Below are 14,918 nucleotides of genomic sequence, written 5' to 3' on the forward strand. Positions count from 1 at the left end.
GAGTTTAAGTTTCAATAAATTTCACTTTTCTTCTTTAAACCTAAGAAAGCCTGTTTGTGCTCATTTCTTTGCCTTATAATTGGAAAGAGGGAGTTCAAAACACGGTGTGTTTAAAATTAAATCCTGTTACAGTAAGACCCAGTGAAGGCTGAAAGGAGACCCTAGACACCTTTCTCACCTAGTCGTAACACAAAGAAGAAGATGCAACCCAGGCAATGGTGAAAGAGGAGGTAATTCAGACACTAGAAGGGTTTAAAATTGATAAGGAGGACGCATTAGATAGGCGGTCTGTTCTTAATGCGGATAAACCACCAGGACCGGATGAGATGCATCCAAGGATACTAAGGGAAATTACAGCAGAAATCGCAGAGACACTGGCCATAATTTTTCAGTCTTCCTTAGACTCGGGGGTGGTGCCAGAGGACTGGATAGTTGCAAACGTTACACCCTTGTTCAAAAAAGGGTGTAAAGGTAAGCCCAGAAACTACAAGCCAGTCAGTTTAACTTCAGTGGTGGGGTAACTTCTGGAAAGAATAATTCGGGGCAAAATTAATAGGCACATGGACAAATGCGGATTAATTAAAGAAAGCCAGCATGGATTTCTTAAGATAAATCATGTTTAACTAACTTGCTGGAGTTTTTTTGAGGAGGTAACAGAGAGGGTTGATGAGGGCAATAATGCTGTTGATGTGGTGTACATGGACTTTCAAAAGGCTTTTGATACAGTGCCACACAACAGACCTGTGAGCAAAGATATAGCTCATGGAATAAAAGGGACAGTAACAACATGGATACGGAATTGGCTGAGTGACAGGAAACAAAGAGTAGTGGTTAATGGATGTTTTTTAGGCTGGAGGAAGGTTTGTAGTGGTGTTCCCCAGGGATCAGTGTTGGGACCCTTGCTTTTCCTGATATATATTAATGACCTAGACCTTGGTGTACAGGGCACAATTTCAAAGTTTGCAGATTTTACAAAACTTGGAAGCAGTGTGAACTGTGAGGAGAATAGTGTAGAACTGCAAAAGGACATAGACAAGTTGGTGTATGGGGGGGATAGGTGGCAGATGAAGTTCAATGCAGAGAAATGTGAAGTGATTCACTTTGGTAGGAAGAACATAGAGAGACAATATAAAATAAAGGGTACAATTCTAAAGGGGGTGCAAGAGCAGAGAGACCTGGGTGTATATGTACATAAGTCATTGAAGGCAAGAAGGTTGAGAGCGCAGTTAATAAAGCATACAGTATCATGGGCTTTCCTAATAAGAGCAAGGAAGTTATGTTGAACTTGTATAAGGCACGAGTTCGGCCTCAGCTGGAGTGTTGCGTCCAGTTCTGGGCACCGCACTTTAGGAAAGAAATGAGGGCACTGGAGAGAGTACAGAAAAGATTCATGAGAATGGTTCCAGGGATGAGGAACTTCGGTTTTGAGGATAGATTGGAGAAGTTAGGACTGTTTTCCTTGGAGAAGAGAAGGCTGAGAGGTGATTTGCTAGAGGTATTCAAAATCATAGCTTTGGACAAAGTAGATAGGGGGAAACAAAAACAAGAAATGCTGGAATCACTCAGCAGGTCTGGCAGCATCTGTGGAAAGAGAAGCAGAGTTAACGTTTCGGGTCAGCGACCCTTCTTCGGAACTGACAAATATTAGAAAAGTCACAGATTATAAACAAGTGAGGTGGGGCAAGAGATAACAAAGGAGAAGGTGCAGATTGGACCAGGCCACATAGCTGACCAAAAGGTCACGGAGCAAAGGCAAACAATATGTTAATGGTGTGTTGAAAGACAAAGCATTAGTACAGATTAGGTGTGAATACACTGAATATTGAACAGCAGCAAGTGCAAACCTGAAAAAAAACCTGAAAAAAGCAGTGGGTAAACAAACTGAACAAACTAAGATGAAATGAAATAAATGCAAAAAAAGATAGTAAAAAATGTAAAAAAGAATGTAAAAAAAAAGAAAAATTAACTAAAAATGAAAGTAAAATGGGGGGACTGTCATGCTCTGAAATTATTGAACTCAATGTTCAGTCCGGCAGGCTGTAGTGTGCCTAATCGGTAGATGAGATGCTGTTCCTCGAGCTTGCGTTGATGTTCACTGGAACACTGCAGCAATCCCAGGACAGAGATGTGAGCATGAGAGCAAGGGGTAGTGTTGAAATGGCAAGCAACCGGAAGCTCAGGGTCCTGCTTGCGGACTGAGGGAAAACTGTTCTCACTCGTGAAAGGATTGAGAACGATAGGGCACAGATTTAAAGTAATGGGCGAGACACAAAAGCGACGTGAGGATAAACTTTTTCACACAGTGAGTGGTTAAGGTCTGGAATGGACGCCTGAGAATGTGGTGGAGGCAGGTTCAATTGAAGCATTCAGAAGGGAGTTAGACTGTTCTATGAAAAGGAAGAATGTGCAGGGTTATGAGGAGAAGGCGGGGGAATAGTAGTAGGTGAATTGCTCAGAGAGTCAGTGCAGACATGATGGGCCAAATGGCCTTCTTCTGCGTTGTAGCATTCTGTGATTCTGTTAGTTTCCTCAAATCCTCTGGCACCAGCTTAGAGCCAGAGAGGATTAAAAAATGACGGTCAGAGCCTCTGCTATTTTCAACTAATCTGTTTTAGTGATATTGGTCAAGGGATAAATGTTGGCTAGCACAATGGGGAGAACTCCCCTGCTCGTCATTGAAAAGAAGCTTTGGGATCTTTTATCACCTGAAAAAGCAGATGAGCCTTCAGTTTAACATCTCATCTGAGAGACAGCACCCCTGACAGTGCATTTTTCCCTTAGTACAATACTAGAGTATCAGCCTCGATTATCTGCTGAAGTGGAGACATCAACCTTCTGATTCAGGTGTGTCAGACTGAGCTATGTCTGACACCTTGGTCAGATGCAAAGTTAACCATTTCTTGTTGATGTGGGGGTAGTTGCAGCATCTATTGGAGTCTGGGAAATCGGTGACTGCTCAACCTATATCCTATGCGCTCACCAGTGAGAAGAAGAGGCAGGGCACAGGCCTCCATTAGTCAGAGGGGAGGAAAGATCTGAATTTAAACATAGAAAAGATATTTGTACTTGTGGATAAACCAAAACTAGGGGCCATAAATATAAAATAATCACGAATAAATCCAATAGGGAATTGAGGAGAAGTTTTTTATCCAGAGTGTGGGTAGAATCTTAAGGCGAATAGCACAGATATCTTCAAGGGGAAGCTAGAAAAGTACATGAGGGAGAAAGGAATCAAAGGATATCTTACTAGGGTGAGATGAAGGAGGATGGGAGGAGGCTTGTTTGAAGAATAAACATGGCGTGAGCCAATGGCCTGTTTCTGTACTGTAAAATTCAATATAATTCTACATAAAAGATGGCAGTTTAACAAGGGTAATGCCAAAAGGGGGAGAGTAAGGAAGAGTGCCATCTGATTTTAAGCTTGCTGTGAAATCAGACAGTTCACTCATGCCCCTAGGACTCACAGCAACTGTTTCCCTGACAACCAAGCCTCGGGGTCCGAGGCTCGCACCTAGCTTACCTTCCATCCTGCCATTAATTCCCCAAGCTCTCAATTTGCTTCAGCCAGCACACGAATCTCAGATTACCCTGGGAGCTACCTGCTCTTACACACCTGCTGCAGACTACTGGGGAAAAGACTCAATTAGGCCTTTCGGGTGAGGGGTTAAACCGTGGCCCTGTTTTTTTAAATTCATTCGTGGGATGTTGGCGTCGCTGGCTAGGCCAGCATTTATTGCCTATCCCTAATTCCCCTTGAGAAGGTGGTGGTGAGCTGCCTTCTTGAACCGCTGCAGTCCATGTGGGGTAGGTACACCCACAGTGCTGTTAGGAAGGGAGTTCCAGGATTTTGACCCAGCGACAGTGAAGGAAAGGTGATATAGTTCCAAGTCAGGATGGTGTGTGACTTGGAAGGGAATTTGCAGGCGGTGGTGTTCCCATGTATTTGCTGCCCTTGTCCTTCTAGGTGGTAGAGGTTGCGGGTTTGGAAGGTGCTGTCTAAGGAGCCTTGGTGCGTTACTGCAGTGCATCTTGTAGATGGTACACACTGCTGCCACTGTGCGTCGGTGGTGGAGGGAGTGAATGTTTGTAGATGGGGTGCCAATCAAGCGGGCTGCTTTGTCCTGGATGGAGTCGAGCTTCTTGAATGTTGTTGGAGCTGCACCCATCCAGGCAAGTGGAGAGTATTCCATCACACTCCTGACTTGTGCCTTGTAGATGGTGGACAGGCTTTGGGGAGTCAGGAGGTGAGTTACTCGCCTCAGGATTCCTGGCCTCTGACCTGCTCTTGTAGCCTCGGTATTTATATGGCTACTCCAGTTCAGTTTCTGGTCAATGGTAGCCCCTAGGATGTTGATTTTTTTTTTATTCATTCATAGGATGTGAGCGTCGCTGTCCAGGCCAGCATTTATTGCCCATCCCTAATTGCCCTTGAGAAGGTGGTGGTGAGCTTCCTTCTTGAACTGCTGCAGTCCATTTGGGGTAGTTAAACCCACAGTGCTGTTAGGAAGGGAGTTCCAGGATTTTGACACAATGACAGTGAAGGAACGGCGATATAGTTCCAAGTCAGGATGGTGTGTGACTTGGAGGGGAACTTGCAGGTGGTGGTGTTCCCATGTATTTGCTGCCCTTGTCCTTCTAGTTGGTAGAGGTCGCAGGTTTGGAAGGTGCTGTCTAAGGAGCCTTGGTGCATTCGGATGTTGATAGCGGGGGATTCAGCGATGGTAATGCCATTGAATGTCAAGGGGAGATGGTTAGATTCTCTCTTGTTGGAGATGGTCATTGCCTGGCACTTGTGTGGCACGAATGTTACCTGCTGTGAGTGGGCAGCCTCTGGGCCCCAGAATTTCAATCTACCTGTGTTGTTAAGATCACACCGCTTCCAAATGCTAAGGTAACTCATTTCCTGCTCTTAGAGAATATCACAATATTAAAACAATGAAAAAGTTCAATCAACTCCCTCAGGTTCTCTCATTCTAGCTCTAATCTGATTTGTAGAGAGGTTTAGGGAGGGAATTCCATAGTTTAGGGCCTGGGCATCTAAAAGTACAGTTGCCAATGGTGGAGCAATGAAAATCAAGATGCACAGTTGTCAGAATTGGAGGAGCGCAGAAATCTCGGAGAGTTGTAGGGCTGCAGTATGTTACCAGAGATAGGGAGGGGTGAGACCATGGAGGGATTTGAAAGTGAAAATGCAAATTTTAAAATCGAGGCGTTGCCAGACTGGGAGCTAATATAAATCAGTAAGCACAGGGGTGATGTATGAAGGGGACTTGGCGCAAGTCAGGATATGGGGAGCAGAGTTTTGGCCAAGAGGTACCAACCTGCTCCCTGTAAAATGCCCTTTTAATATGAGTGGCTCCTAGGGCCATGTGATTGAAGCTGACTGCTGTCATAGGACTCTCAAACATAACAAGATCTGCTGTGTTTCTCCTCAGGAGTTAAACTTAGATTGAGAGATTTTTAAAAAAAGTCTCAGTCTAGCACAGTGAAGCATGTTAGGATGTCTTGAGGTCGTGAATATTATGACTGAATTTTACATTCAATTTGAGAGAGAGGTCTAAGACTGGTATTTTAAACTTTTATAAGGGCATGAATGTAGAGCTAGCTAAAGTGAACTGGCAAAGTAGGTTAAGGGATCGGTCAATAGAGATGCAGTGGCAGACATTTAAGGCCATACTTCAGAATCCACAGAATAGATACATTCCAACGAGAAAGAAAAATTCCAAGGGAAGACCCACGATCCGTGGTTAACTAAAAATGTTAAAGATGGTTATCATACTTGAAGAAAAAGCATATGATTGCGCAAAGATGGGTGGCAGGTCAGATGAAAGCTAGCTAGAAATATAAAAACAGTAAGTGTTTTTATAGATATTTTAAAAAGAAAAGTTAACAAGTGAGCATTGGTCCCATAGAAAGTGAGTCTGGGGAATTAATAAGGGAAAATAAGGAGATGGCAGATGAATTGAAAAGGTATTTTGCATTGGTGTTCACTACAGAGGGTACAAGTAACATCCCAGAGATAGCTGTAAGTCAGGAAATGGAAGGGAGGGAGGTACTCAAGAAAATTACAATCACCAGGGAAGTGGTACTGAGCAAATTGTTGGAGCTGCAGGCTGACAAGTCCCCAGGTCCTGATGGACTTCATCCTAGGGTCTTAAAAGAAGTGGCCAGTGAGATAATTGATGTGTTGGTTTTAATTTTCCAAAATTCCCGAGATTCAGGGAGGGTTCCATTAGATTGGAAAATAACACAGGTAACTCCTTTATTCAAAAAAAGGAGGGAGACAGAAAGCAAGAAACTACAGGCCAGTTAGCTTAACATCTGTCTTAGGGAAAATATTAGAAGCTATTATTAAAAGAGGTTATAGCAGAGCACTTAGAAACATTCAAGGTAATCAGGCAGAGTCAACATGGTTTTGTGAAAGGGAAATCATGTTTAACCAATTTATTGCAGTTCTTTGAAGAAGGGTGGCACAGTGCTTAGCACCGCAGCCTCACAGCTCCAGCGACCCGGGTTCGATTCTGGGACTGTGTGGGTTTTTGCCGGGTGTTCTGGTTTCCTCCCACAGCCAAAGACTTACAGGTTGATAGGTAAAGTAGCCATTATAAATTGCCCCTAGTATAGGTAGGGGGAAGGTGGGGATGTGGTAGGAATATGGGATTAATGTAGGATTAGTATAAATGGGTGGTTGATGGTTGGCACAGACTTGGTGGGCTGAAGGGTCTGTTTCAGTGCTGCATCTCTAAATAAGTAAAGTAACATGTGCTGTGGATAAAGGGGAAATTGGTGGATGTACTGTATTTAGATTTCCAGAAGGCATTTGCAGCAGTGCCACATCAAAGGTTATTGCAGAAAGTAAAAGTTCATGTTGTATTACTATATTGGCATGGATAGAAGATTGGCTAGCTAACAGGAAACACAGTAGGCATAAATGGTTCCTTTTCTGGTTGGCAAGATGTAATGAGTGGTGTGCCGCAGGGATCAGTACTGGGGACTCAACTTTTTACAATTTATATAAATGACTTGGATGACGGGACCAAAGAGTATGCTTGCTAAATTTGCTGATGACACAAAGGTAGTTAGGAAAGTAAGCTGTGAAGAGGACATAAGGAGGTTACAAAGGGATATACATAGGCTAAGTGAGTGGTCAAAGATCTAGCAAATGGAGTATAATGTGGGAAAATATGAAATTGTCCATTTTGGCAGGAAGAATAAAAAGAAGCATATTATCTAAATGGTGAGAGATTGCAGAGCTCTGAGATGCAAAGGGATCTGGGTGTCCTAGTGCATGAATCACAAAAGGTTAGTATGCAGGTTCAGCAAGTAATTAGGAAAGCTAATAGAATGTTATCATTTATTGCAAGGGGAATTGAATACAAAAGTAAGAAGGTTATGCTTCAGTTATACAGGGCATTGGTGAGACCACATCTGGAGTACAGTGTACAGTATTGGTCTCCTTATTTCAGGAAGGATGCAAATGCGTTGGAAACAGTTCAGAGCAAGTTTACTAGATTAATACCTGGAATGGGCAGGTTGTCTTATGAGGAAAGGTTGGACAGGCTGGACTTGTATCCACTTGAGTTTAGGAAAGTAAGAGGTGACTTGATTGAAACATATAAGATCCTGAGGGGTCGTGACAGGGTGGATGTGGAAAGGATGTTTCCCCTTGTGGGAGAATCTAGAACTAGGGGTCACTGTTTAAAAATAAGGGGTCGCCCATTTAAGACAGAGATGAGGAGATATTTTTTCTCTCAGAGGGTTGAGAGTCTTTGGAACTCTCTTCCTCAAAAGACAATGGAAGCAGAGTCTTTAAATATTTTTAAGGCAGAGGTAGATAGATTCTTGATAAGCAAGGGTGTAAAATGCTATCGGGCGTAGGCGGGAATGTGGATTTGAGGCTACAATCAGATCAGCCATGATCGTATTGAATGGCGGAGCAGGCTCGAGGGGCTGAGTGGCCTACTCTTGCTCCTAATTCATATGTTCATAAGCCACTATATAAATGTAAACTCATTTAAGTTCTTTCTTCTGCTAAAAAGGTGCCGCATCACATATTTTTATCATAAGTTTGTTGATGAACTAACAGAATCACTCAAAATCTCTTTTGGAAAATAATTTGTTTTCTTAATGACTGGCTTTAAACAAAAAAAAAATCTTGTGAGCATGGCTATATTTAGGCACTTTTGTGGCTCTTACTATTTTCATTGAAGTTTTCAATTGAAGGCCTCAGCTTCTTTTAAAGCCTTCTTTTAAAATCAATTGAGTATTTTCAGACATTGCAGTAGGAGAGGGCTCTCAGTCATGTGCACATGTTCTGAGCACGTGCGGACATTCCCAGCATGCAATCTGTGCATTACCATGGCACTGACAGCTCTTCACCCTGTGAGGATGTGAGACCTCCCTCCCCAATAAGACTTTTAAACAAAATGGATTGTGAATTCAGCCAAGTTGATAACATTTATGTAATTCTATTCACAGCCATCAGGCCCTGTTCAGTCAATGATTCAAAAATGTTTTAGACACAAGATGGCGACAAGAGTTGGGCCTTTAGAAAACTTGCCACCTAATGACCAAGGTCTGCAGCTACACTGTGACAGTTCAGGTAAGAAAATTATATGGGAAATGTTGACATAGTAATTATAAAAGGAAAACTGACAAGAAAGTGTGACCAGAAATCATGAAAACAGGAATTTGGGTTTGTGCACCACCATGCAGAATATTTTATATTTATATAATGGTGCTTCTGCTTTATGAACAGCTCACAAGACAAACAACACCTGTGATCAGCAGTACTAAATGCTTCTCTGTTAACAGCGATTGTCAAAGAATAATCATCTCTTTATATCTGTGGAACATTCAATTTATAAACCTGCCTTTTCAGAACCATTTTTGTAGAATGGAAAAACATTTTAAAAATAAAAAATACAGAGGTGGCATGGTATACAATGAACCTCTTGAATGTTGATTAGGAGAAATTTATATTCATTAAAAACTGTGCAAGTCAGCAAACTCCGCAATAGTGCAACAGTGCACTGAGAGTGACGTTTTCCACTCCTACACCCCAGGAGCATTCTGGGTGCACATGATAGGAAACTGCAAACTCCAGCTGCTGATTATCATCCATTCATTTAATTAGAAACATAGGAGGAGGCCATTCAGCCCTTCGAGCCTGTTCTGAAATTCAATTACATCATGGCTGATACAAAAGCAAAATACTGCTGATTCTGGAAATAGAACAAAGAACAAATAAAATTACAGCACAGGAACAGGCCCTTCGGCCCTCCAAGCCTGCGCCAATCTAGATCCTCTATCTAAACATGTCGCCTATTTTCTAAGGGTCTGTACCTCTTTGCTTCCTGCCCATTCATGTATCTGTCTAGATACATCTTAAAAGACGCTATCGTGCCCGCGTCTACCACCTCCGCTGGCAATGCGTTCCAGGCACCCACCACCCTCTGCGTAAAGAACTTTCCACACATATCCCCCCTAAACTTTTCCCCTCTCACTTTGAACTCGTGACCCCTAGTAATTGAATCCCCCACTCTGGGAAAAAGCTTCTTGCTATCCACCCTGTCTATACCTCTCATGATTTTGTACACCTCAATCAGGTCCCCCCTCAACCTCCGTCTTTCTAATGAAAATAATCCTAATCTGCTCAACCTCTCTTCATAGCTAGCGCCCGCCATACCAGGCAACATCCTGGTGAACCTCCTCTGCACCCTCTCCAAAGCATCTACATCCTTTTGGTAATGTGGCGACCAGAACTGCATGCAGTATTCCAAATGTGGCCGAACCAAAGTCTTATACAACTGTAACATGACCTGCCAGCCCTTGTACTCAATACCCCGTCTGATGAAGGAAAGCATGCCGTATGCCTTCTTGACCACTCTATTGACCTGCGTTGCCGACTTCAGGGAACAATGGACCTGAACACCCAAATCTCTCTGTACATCAATTTTCCCCAGGACTTTTCCATTTACTGTATAATTCACTCTTGAATTGGATCTTCCAAAATGCATCACCTCGCATTTGCCCTGATTGAACTCCATCTGCCATTTTTCTGCCCAACTCTCCAATCTATCTATATTCTGCTGTATTCTCTGACAGTCCCCTTCACTATCTGCTACTCCACCAATCTTAGTGTCGTCTGCAAACTTGCTAATCAGACCACCTATACTTTCCTCCAAATCATTTATGTATATCACAAACAACAGTGGTTCCAGCACGGATCCCTGTGGAACACCACTGGTCACACGTCTCCATTTTGAGAAACTCCCTTCCACTGCTACTCTCTGTCTCCTGTTGCCCAGCCAGTTCTTTATCCATCTAGCTAGTACACCCTGGACCCCATTCAACTTCACTTTCTCCATCAGCCTACCATGGGGAACCTTATCAAACGCCTTACTGAAGTCCATGTATATGACATCTACAGCCCTTCCCTCATCAATCAACTTTGTCACTTCCTCAAAGAATTCTATTAAGTTGGTAAGACATGACCTTCCCTGCACAAAACCATGTTGCCTATCACTGATAAGCCCATTTTCTTCCAAATGGGAATAGATCCTATCCCTCAGTATCTTCTCCAGCAGCTTCCCTACCACTGACATCAGGCTCACTGAATCTGAATTAAAAGCAGAGCATGCTGGAAGTTTCTGATGAACACCCATTGACCTGAAACGTTAACTCTGTTTCTCTCTCCAAAGATCCTGCCAGCAATTTCCGTTTTTATTTTACATCATGGCTGATCTGTAACTTAACTCAATTTACCTGCCAGTACCACAGGTCGATATTGTAGCTTGAATTCTGAACCCATATCTCTCAACCCTACCAATACACAGCCAATATACCCAAATGTAACCCCGGGGGGCGGGGGAAGGGAACTACAGGCCAGTTAGCCTGTTATCAGTAGGAGTGGAAATACTAAAATCTATTATTAAGGACTTTGTAACAGGGCACCTGGAAAATCACAACATGATTAGGCAGTCAACATGTCTTATAAAGGGGATTGTGTTTGACCAATCTATATGAAGAGTTTTTTTGATGGTGTAATTAGTAGGTAGATAAAGGGAGAACCAGTGGATGTAAAACAATTTGCTAGTTATTGATAATTAAATAAATCTGGAATTAAAAGTTAGTTAACTGGATTTAAATTCACCAGCGACCTCTGGGTTTTTAGTGCAGCAACATAACCACTGTGCTACCATACCCTCTGCTCTTTCACATCACCCAGCCTGTTTCCATTCAGAGTGTAATTACTAATATTATTACCTCACAGTTACAAACACTGAATTCCATCTGGCACTTTTTAGTCCCTTCCCCCATCTTATCGATGTTCCTTTTCATCTTCCTTTATTCCGATGGTTCTCGAACTGGGGTCCACGGACCCCTGGGGGCCCATAGAGACTTTCCAGGGAGTCCAGGGGAGCGGTGGCTGGAGACAGGCTTGGTGCAAGCTGGGAACGGAGTACGGCCACTACACGTACAGAGCACAGCGGGCTCGCCTCAGAGGGGAGCGTGCATAGAGGAGCACCACGAGTATCAGGAATATCGGCAGGTGAACCTGCAGTTGCTGAGGCTGGTGGTGGGCACCCGGTAAGTTCAGCCTTGTTCTAGAGGGGCAAGTTTTTTAACTATTTAACTAGGCCCACCCACCTCACCAAAATCTGTAAGTAAATCCTTGCTGTCTCAAACGTGTTATCAAAATACTCTTCACATGCAGCACTTGCATATTATATAGTATTATAATTTAGATCGGGGGTGGGGTCCGTGATCCCTCTTCCTGGCGACTGTCTGAGACTAAACTAGATGGTTTGCAATGTTGGTGTCACATTTGACCCCAACCACATATCCATGCCATCACTAAGACCACCTATTTCCACCTCTGTAACATCGTCCAATTTCGCCCTGCCTCAGCTCATCTGCTGAAACCTTTATTCATGTCTTTGTTACCTCTAGACTTGCCTATTCTGACGCACTCCTGGCTGTCTCCTGCATTCTATCCTCCATAAACTGTGCTGCCCATGTCCTAACTCGCACAAAGTCCCATTCCCCTATCACCCCTGTGCTTGCTACACTGGCTCCTGGTTAAGCAAAGCCTTGATTTTAAAATTCTCATTCCCGTTTTCAAATCCCTCCATGCCTCGCCCCTCCCTATCTCTGTAATCTCCTCCAGCCCCACAACCCCCCGATCATCTACCCTTCACTCATCTAATTCTGGCTTCTTGAGTATCCCTGATTTTAATTGCTCCACCGTTGGTGACCGTGTCTTCAACTATCAAGGCCTGAACCTCAGGATTCCCTCCCTACACCTCTCCGCCTTTCTACCTCTCGTTCCTCCTTTAAGACACACCTTAAAACTTATCTCTTTGACCAAGCTTTTGGCCATCTGTCCTAATATCTTCTTCTGTGACTCAGTGTCTAATTATGTTTTAGAATGCTCCTGTGAAGTGCCTTGGTTTGTTTTATTATGTTAAAGGCACTATATAAATATAAGTTGTTATTATTGTTGTGATTACTAATCCATTTGAAAAGGGGCTCTACAACCAAAAAAGTTTAAGAACCACTGCTTTAGTCTTCTAAAGAATTAACTATTCCTCCAATTATGGCATCATCTGCAAATTTCAACACCATTCCCTACATCCAAATCACAGAGACACAGTAGCAGAGACTGGCTCAGGTAACAGACCCTCAGGTACAAACAGACCCTCAGGTATAAACAGACCCTCAGGTATAAACAGACCCTCAGGTACAAACAGACCCTCAGGTACAAACAGACCCTCAGGTGTGGACAGTATCTCGGTAATCAGTTATTGCCTCAAGTACTCAGCTGTGCCTCTCCCCCGACTCCAATTATTGGCACAGGTCTCTGGTAACACAAGCAGCATTCACAGCCACCTACCTTGAATACCTCCGAGAAGAATCCCGACCCGATTTTCTCGCAGTAGAAGTCATCGATCCTGGTCAAGGTGGAGACGGCACTGCGCAGTGCCCTGTACGAGGAGGGGCGGAGATGGCTGCACCCGGGCATCGAGCCTAGCGCTGGGGCAGAGTATGGCCCAGGGTCTGGTATCAGGACATCACTGGATAGGTCCAATCTAAGTGTTGATTCTCTCGACATCTCCCGGGAAGATTAACCCCAACACCCTCCCACCCCCCCACTGCTGAAATCTGATTCACATCTTTCCCAGGTCAGGAGCTTCTTGATGTTGGGGTGGTCAGAGGCGGGGAGGGGGGGTGAAGTTTTCAGGGATTTAGAGGAAGGGGCTTCACACCACCAGGCTCAGAATTGTGTCCATTGGAGGCAATCTCAAATACCAGCAAACCAATTAATAAATCAGGAGCGATTAGCAACAATTGATAAACCAGGACATGGCCTGGATCAGAGTTCGCAGATAAATCAACAATTCAGTAATGATCAGTTGAGAATCCGACAACAATTAATCAATGATCCATCAATCAGTCAATAATCCAACAGTGATCAATCGATAAACTGGTTCCAATCAACCGATAATCCAGCAAAAATCGATTAATAATCCAGAAATCTTAAGAGCAACAATTAATCGATGATCCGTCAGTCAGTCAATAATCAAACTTCGATCTATCAATAATCTGGTTCCAATAAATCGATAATCCAGCAATGGTAAATCAATAAAGTGACAATTATATAATAATTCCTCAGTTATTAATCAGGCTCCCATCGATCAATAATTGACAAATTAGTCAACAATCTATCCCCTGATCTGTGTCATTGCTAATAATTAAAAGCTCAAGATGACTGCAGCCCTTTCACCAAGAAAGTGCCTGAAATGTACACCCGGGGATCAATCCTATTCCTAACCCTAATCTTAACCCTGGGCTCAATTTGGACAGTGTGAAACAGTAACAGCAGCCAATGATCCTGAGATACAGTCGCCACTGAGAGGAGCAGCTCCCGTTACCTCAATCTATCAAATAAAGCATCGCAAACTGACACTGAACAGATTTTACCCTGCTCCAAGGTAATCCCGATACTCCCCAAACCCTATTCTGGCACTGATCCTGTTTCCCCTCTAATCCTACTCCTGGTTTAGCCCCAGTTTCCCCTCCAATCCTGCTCCTGGTCTGGTCCTTGTTTCCCCTCTAACTGTGCTGGTCTGATCCTGGTTTCAGCTCTAGCCCTGTTTCTGATCTGATCCTTGTTTCCCCTCCAATCCTGTTCCTGGTCTGATCCTGGTTTTCCCTCTAACAGCTCCCAGTCTGATCCTTGCTTCCCCTCCAATCCTGTTCCTGGTCTGATCCTGGTTTCCCCTCGAACTACTCCTGGTGTAATCCTGGTTGCCCCACTAATCCTGTTTCTGGTCTGATCCTGGTTTTCCCTCTAACAGCTCCCAGTCTGATCCTGGTTTCAGCTCTATCCTGGTCCTGGATTCCCCTGTAACCCTGCTCCGGCTGCGATTCCGGTTCCCTGGAATTACAATGTTGCCGCTGCCGTTTCTGCTCCAGTTTGCAGCTGCTCCGCTTATCTCAGCAGCTGGGAAGCACCGAGATCCGGCTCCGGGTGTGATCGCTGCTTTGCACACATCACTGTCAGTGTTATTCCGGATTGCTCTCTCTCTCTCTCTCTCTGTGTCTCTGGCGCTGCTGACACTCTGTTTTCCCTTATGTGGAAGTAGGGAGGCTGGAGAGAAGGCGGTGCTGCTGAGATGCTCCCGCCCCGCAAAAGCCTTCATTCCCCCGGTCAGAGAGAGACTGGGCGCCGCCTGCGGGTTGCAGGAATTCACTGGCAATCAGGAAACAGCACAAGAGATCAAACTGCAGCTTGTTTCACTGACAGATTCCAGTGCAGACAGAAATTACCGACTGAAAATTAGTCTGAATAAACTGGAAGGAAAGGGCACTTGGCCCCAGTGCCCTGGCCAATATTTATCCCGAACCAACAT

General features: G+C 44.0%; 1 protein-coding gene across 4 annotated transcripts in view; it reads right to left on the bottom strand.

Moving 5' to 3' along the window:
* The window catches only part of tesk1b (testis associated actin remodelling kinase 1b), a 177,051-nt gene extending 162,420 nt beyond the window's left edge, over positions 1–14,631 (bottom strand). For 3 of the 4 annotated variants that reach the window (XM_068029189.1, XM_068029186.1, XM_068029185.1), the window contains exon 1: positions 12,899–14,631. In XM_068029189.1, the coding sequence (XP_067885290.1) occupies positions 12,899–13,117 (219 nt within the window). In that variant the 5' untranslated portion in view covers positions 13,118–14,631. The remainder of the gene's footprint in view (positions 1–12,898) is intronic. The other variant, XM_068029188.1, reaches the window with a different exon arrangement.
* Positions 14,632–14,918: the final 287 nt, after the last annotated feature.

Source organism: Heterodontus francisci, chromosome 4 (genome assembly GCF_036365525.1).
Source record: "Heterodontus francisci isolate sHetFra1 chromosome 4, sHetFra1.hap1, whole genome shotgun sequence".
In the NCBI taxonomy this organism is placed as follows: domain Eukaryota; kingdom Metazoa; phylum Chordata; class Chondrichthyes; order Heterodontiformes; family Heterodontidae; genus Heterodontus; species Heterodontus francisci.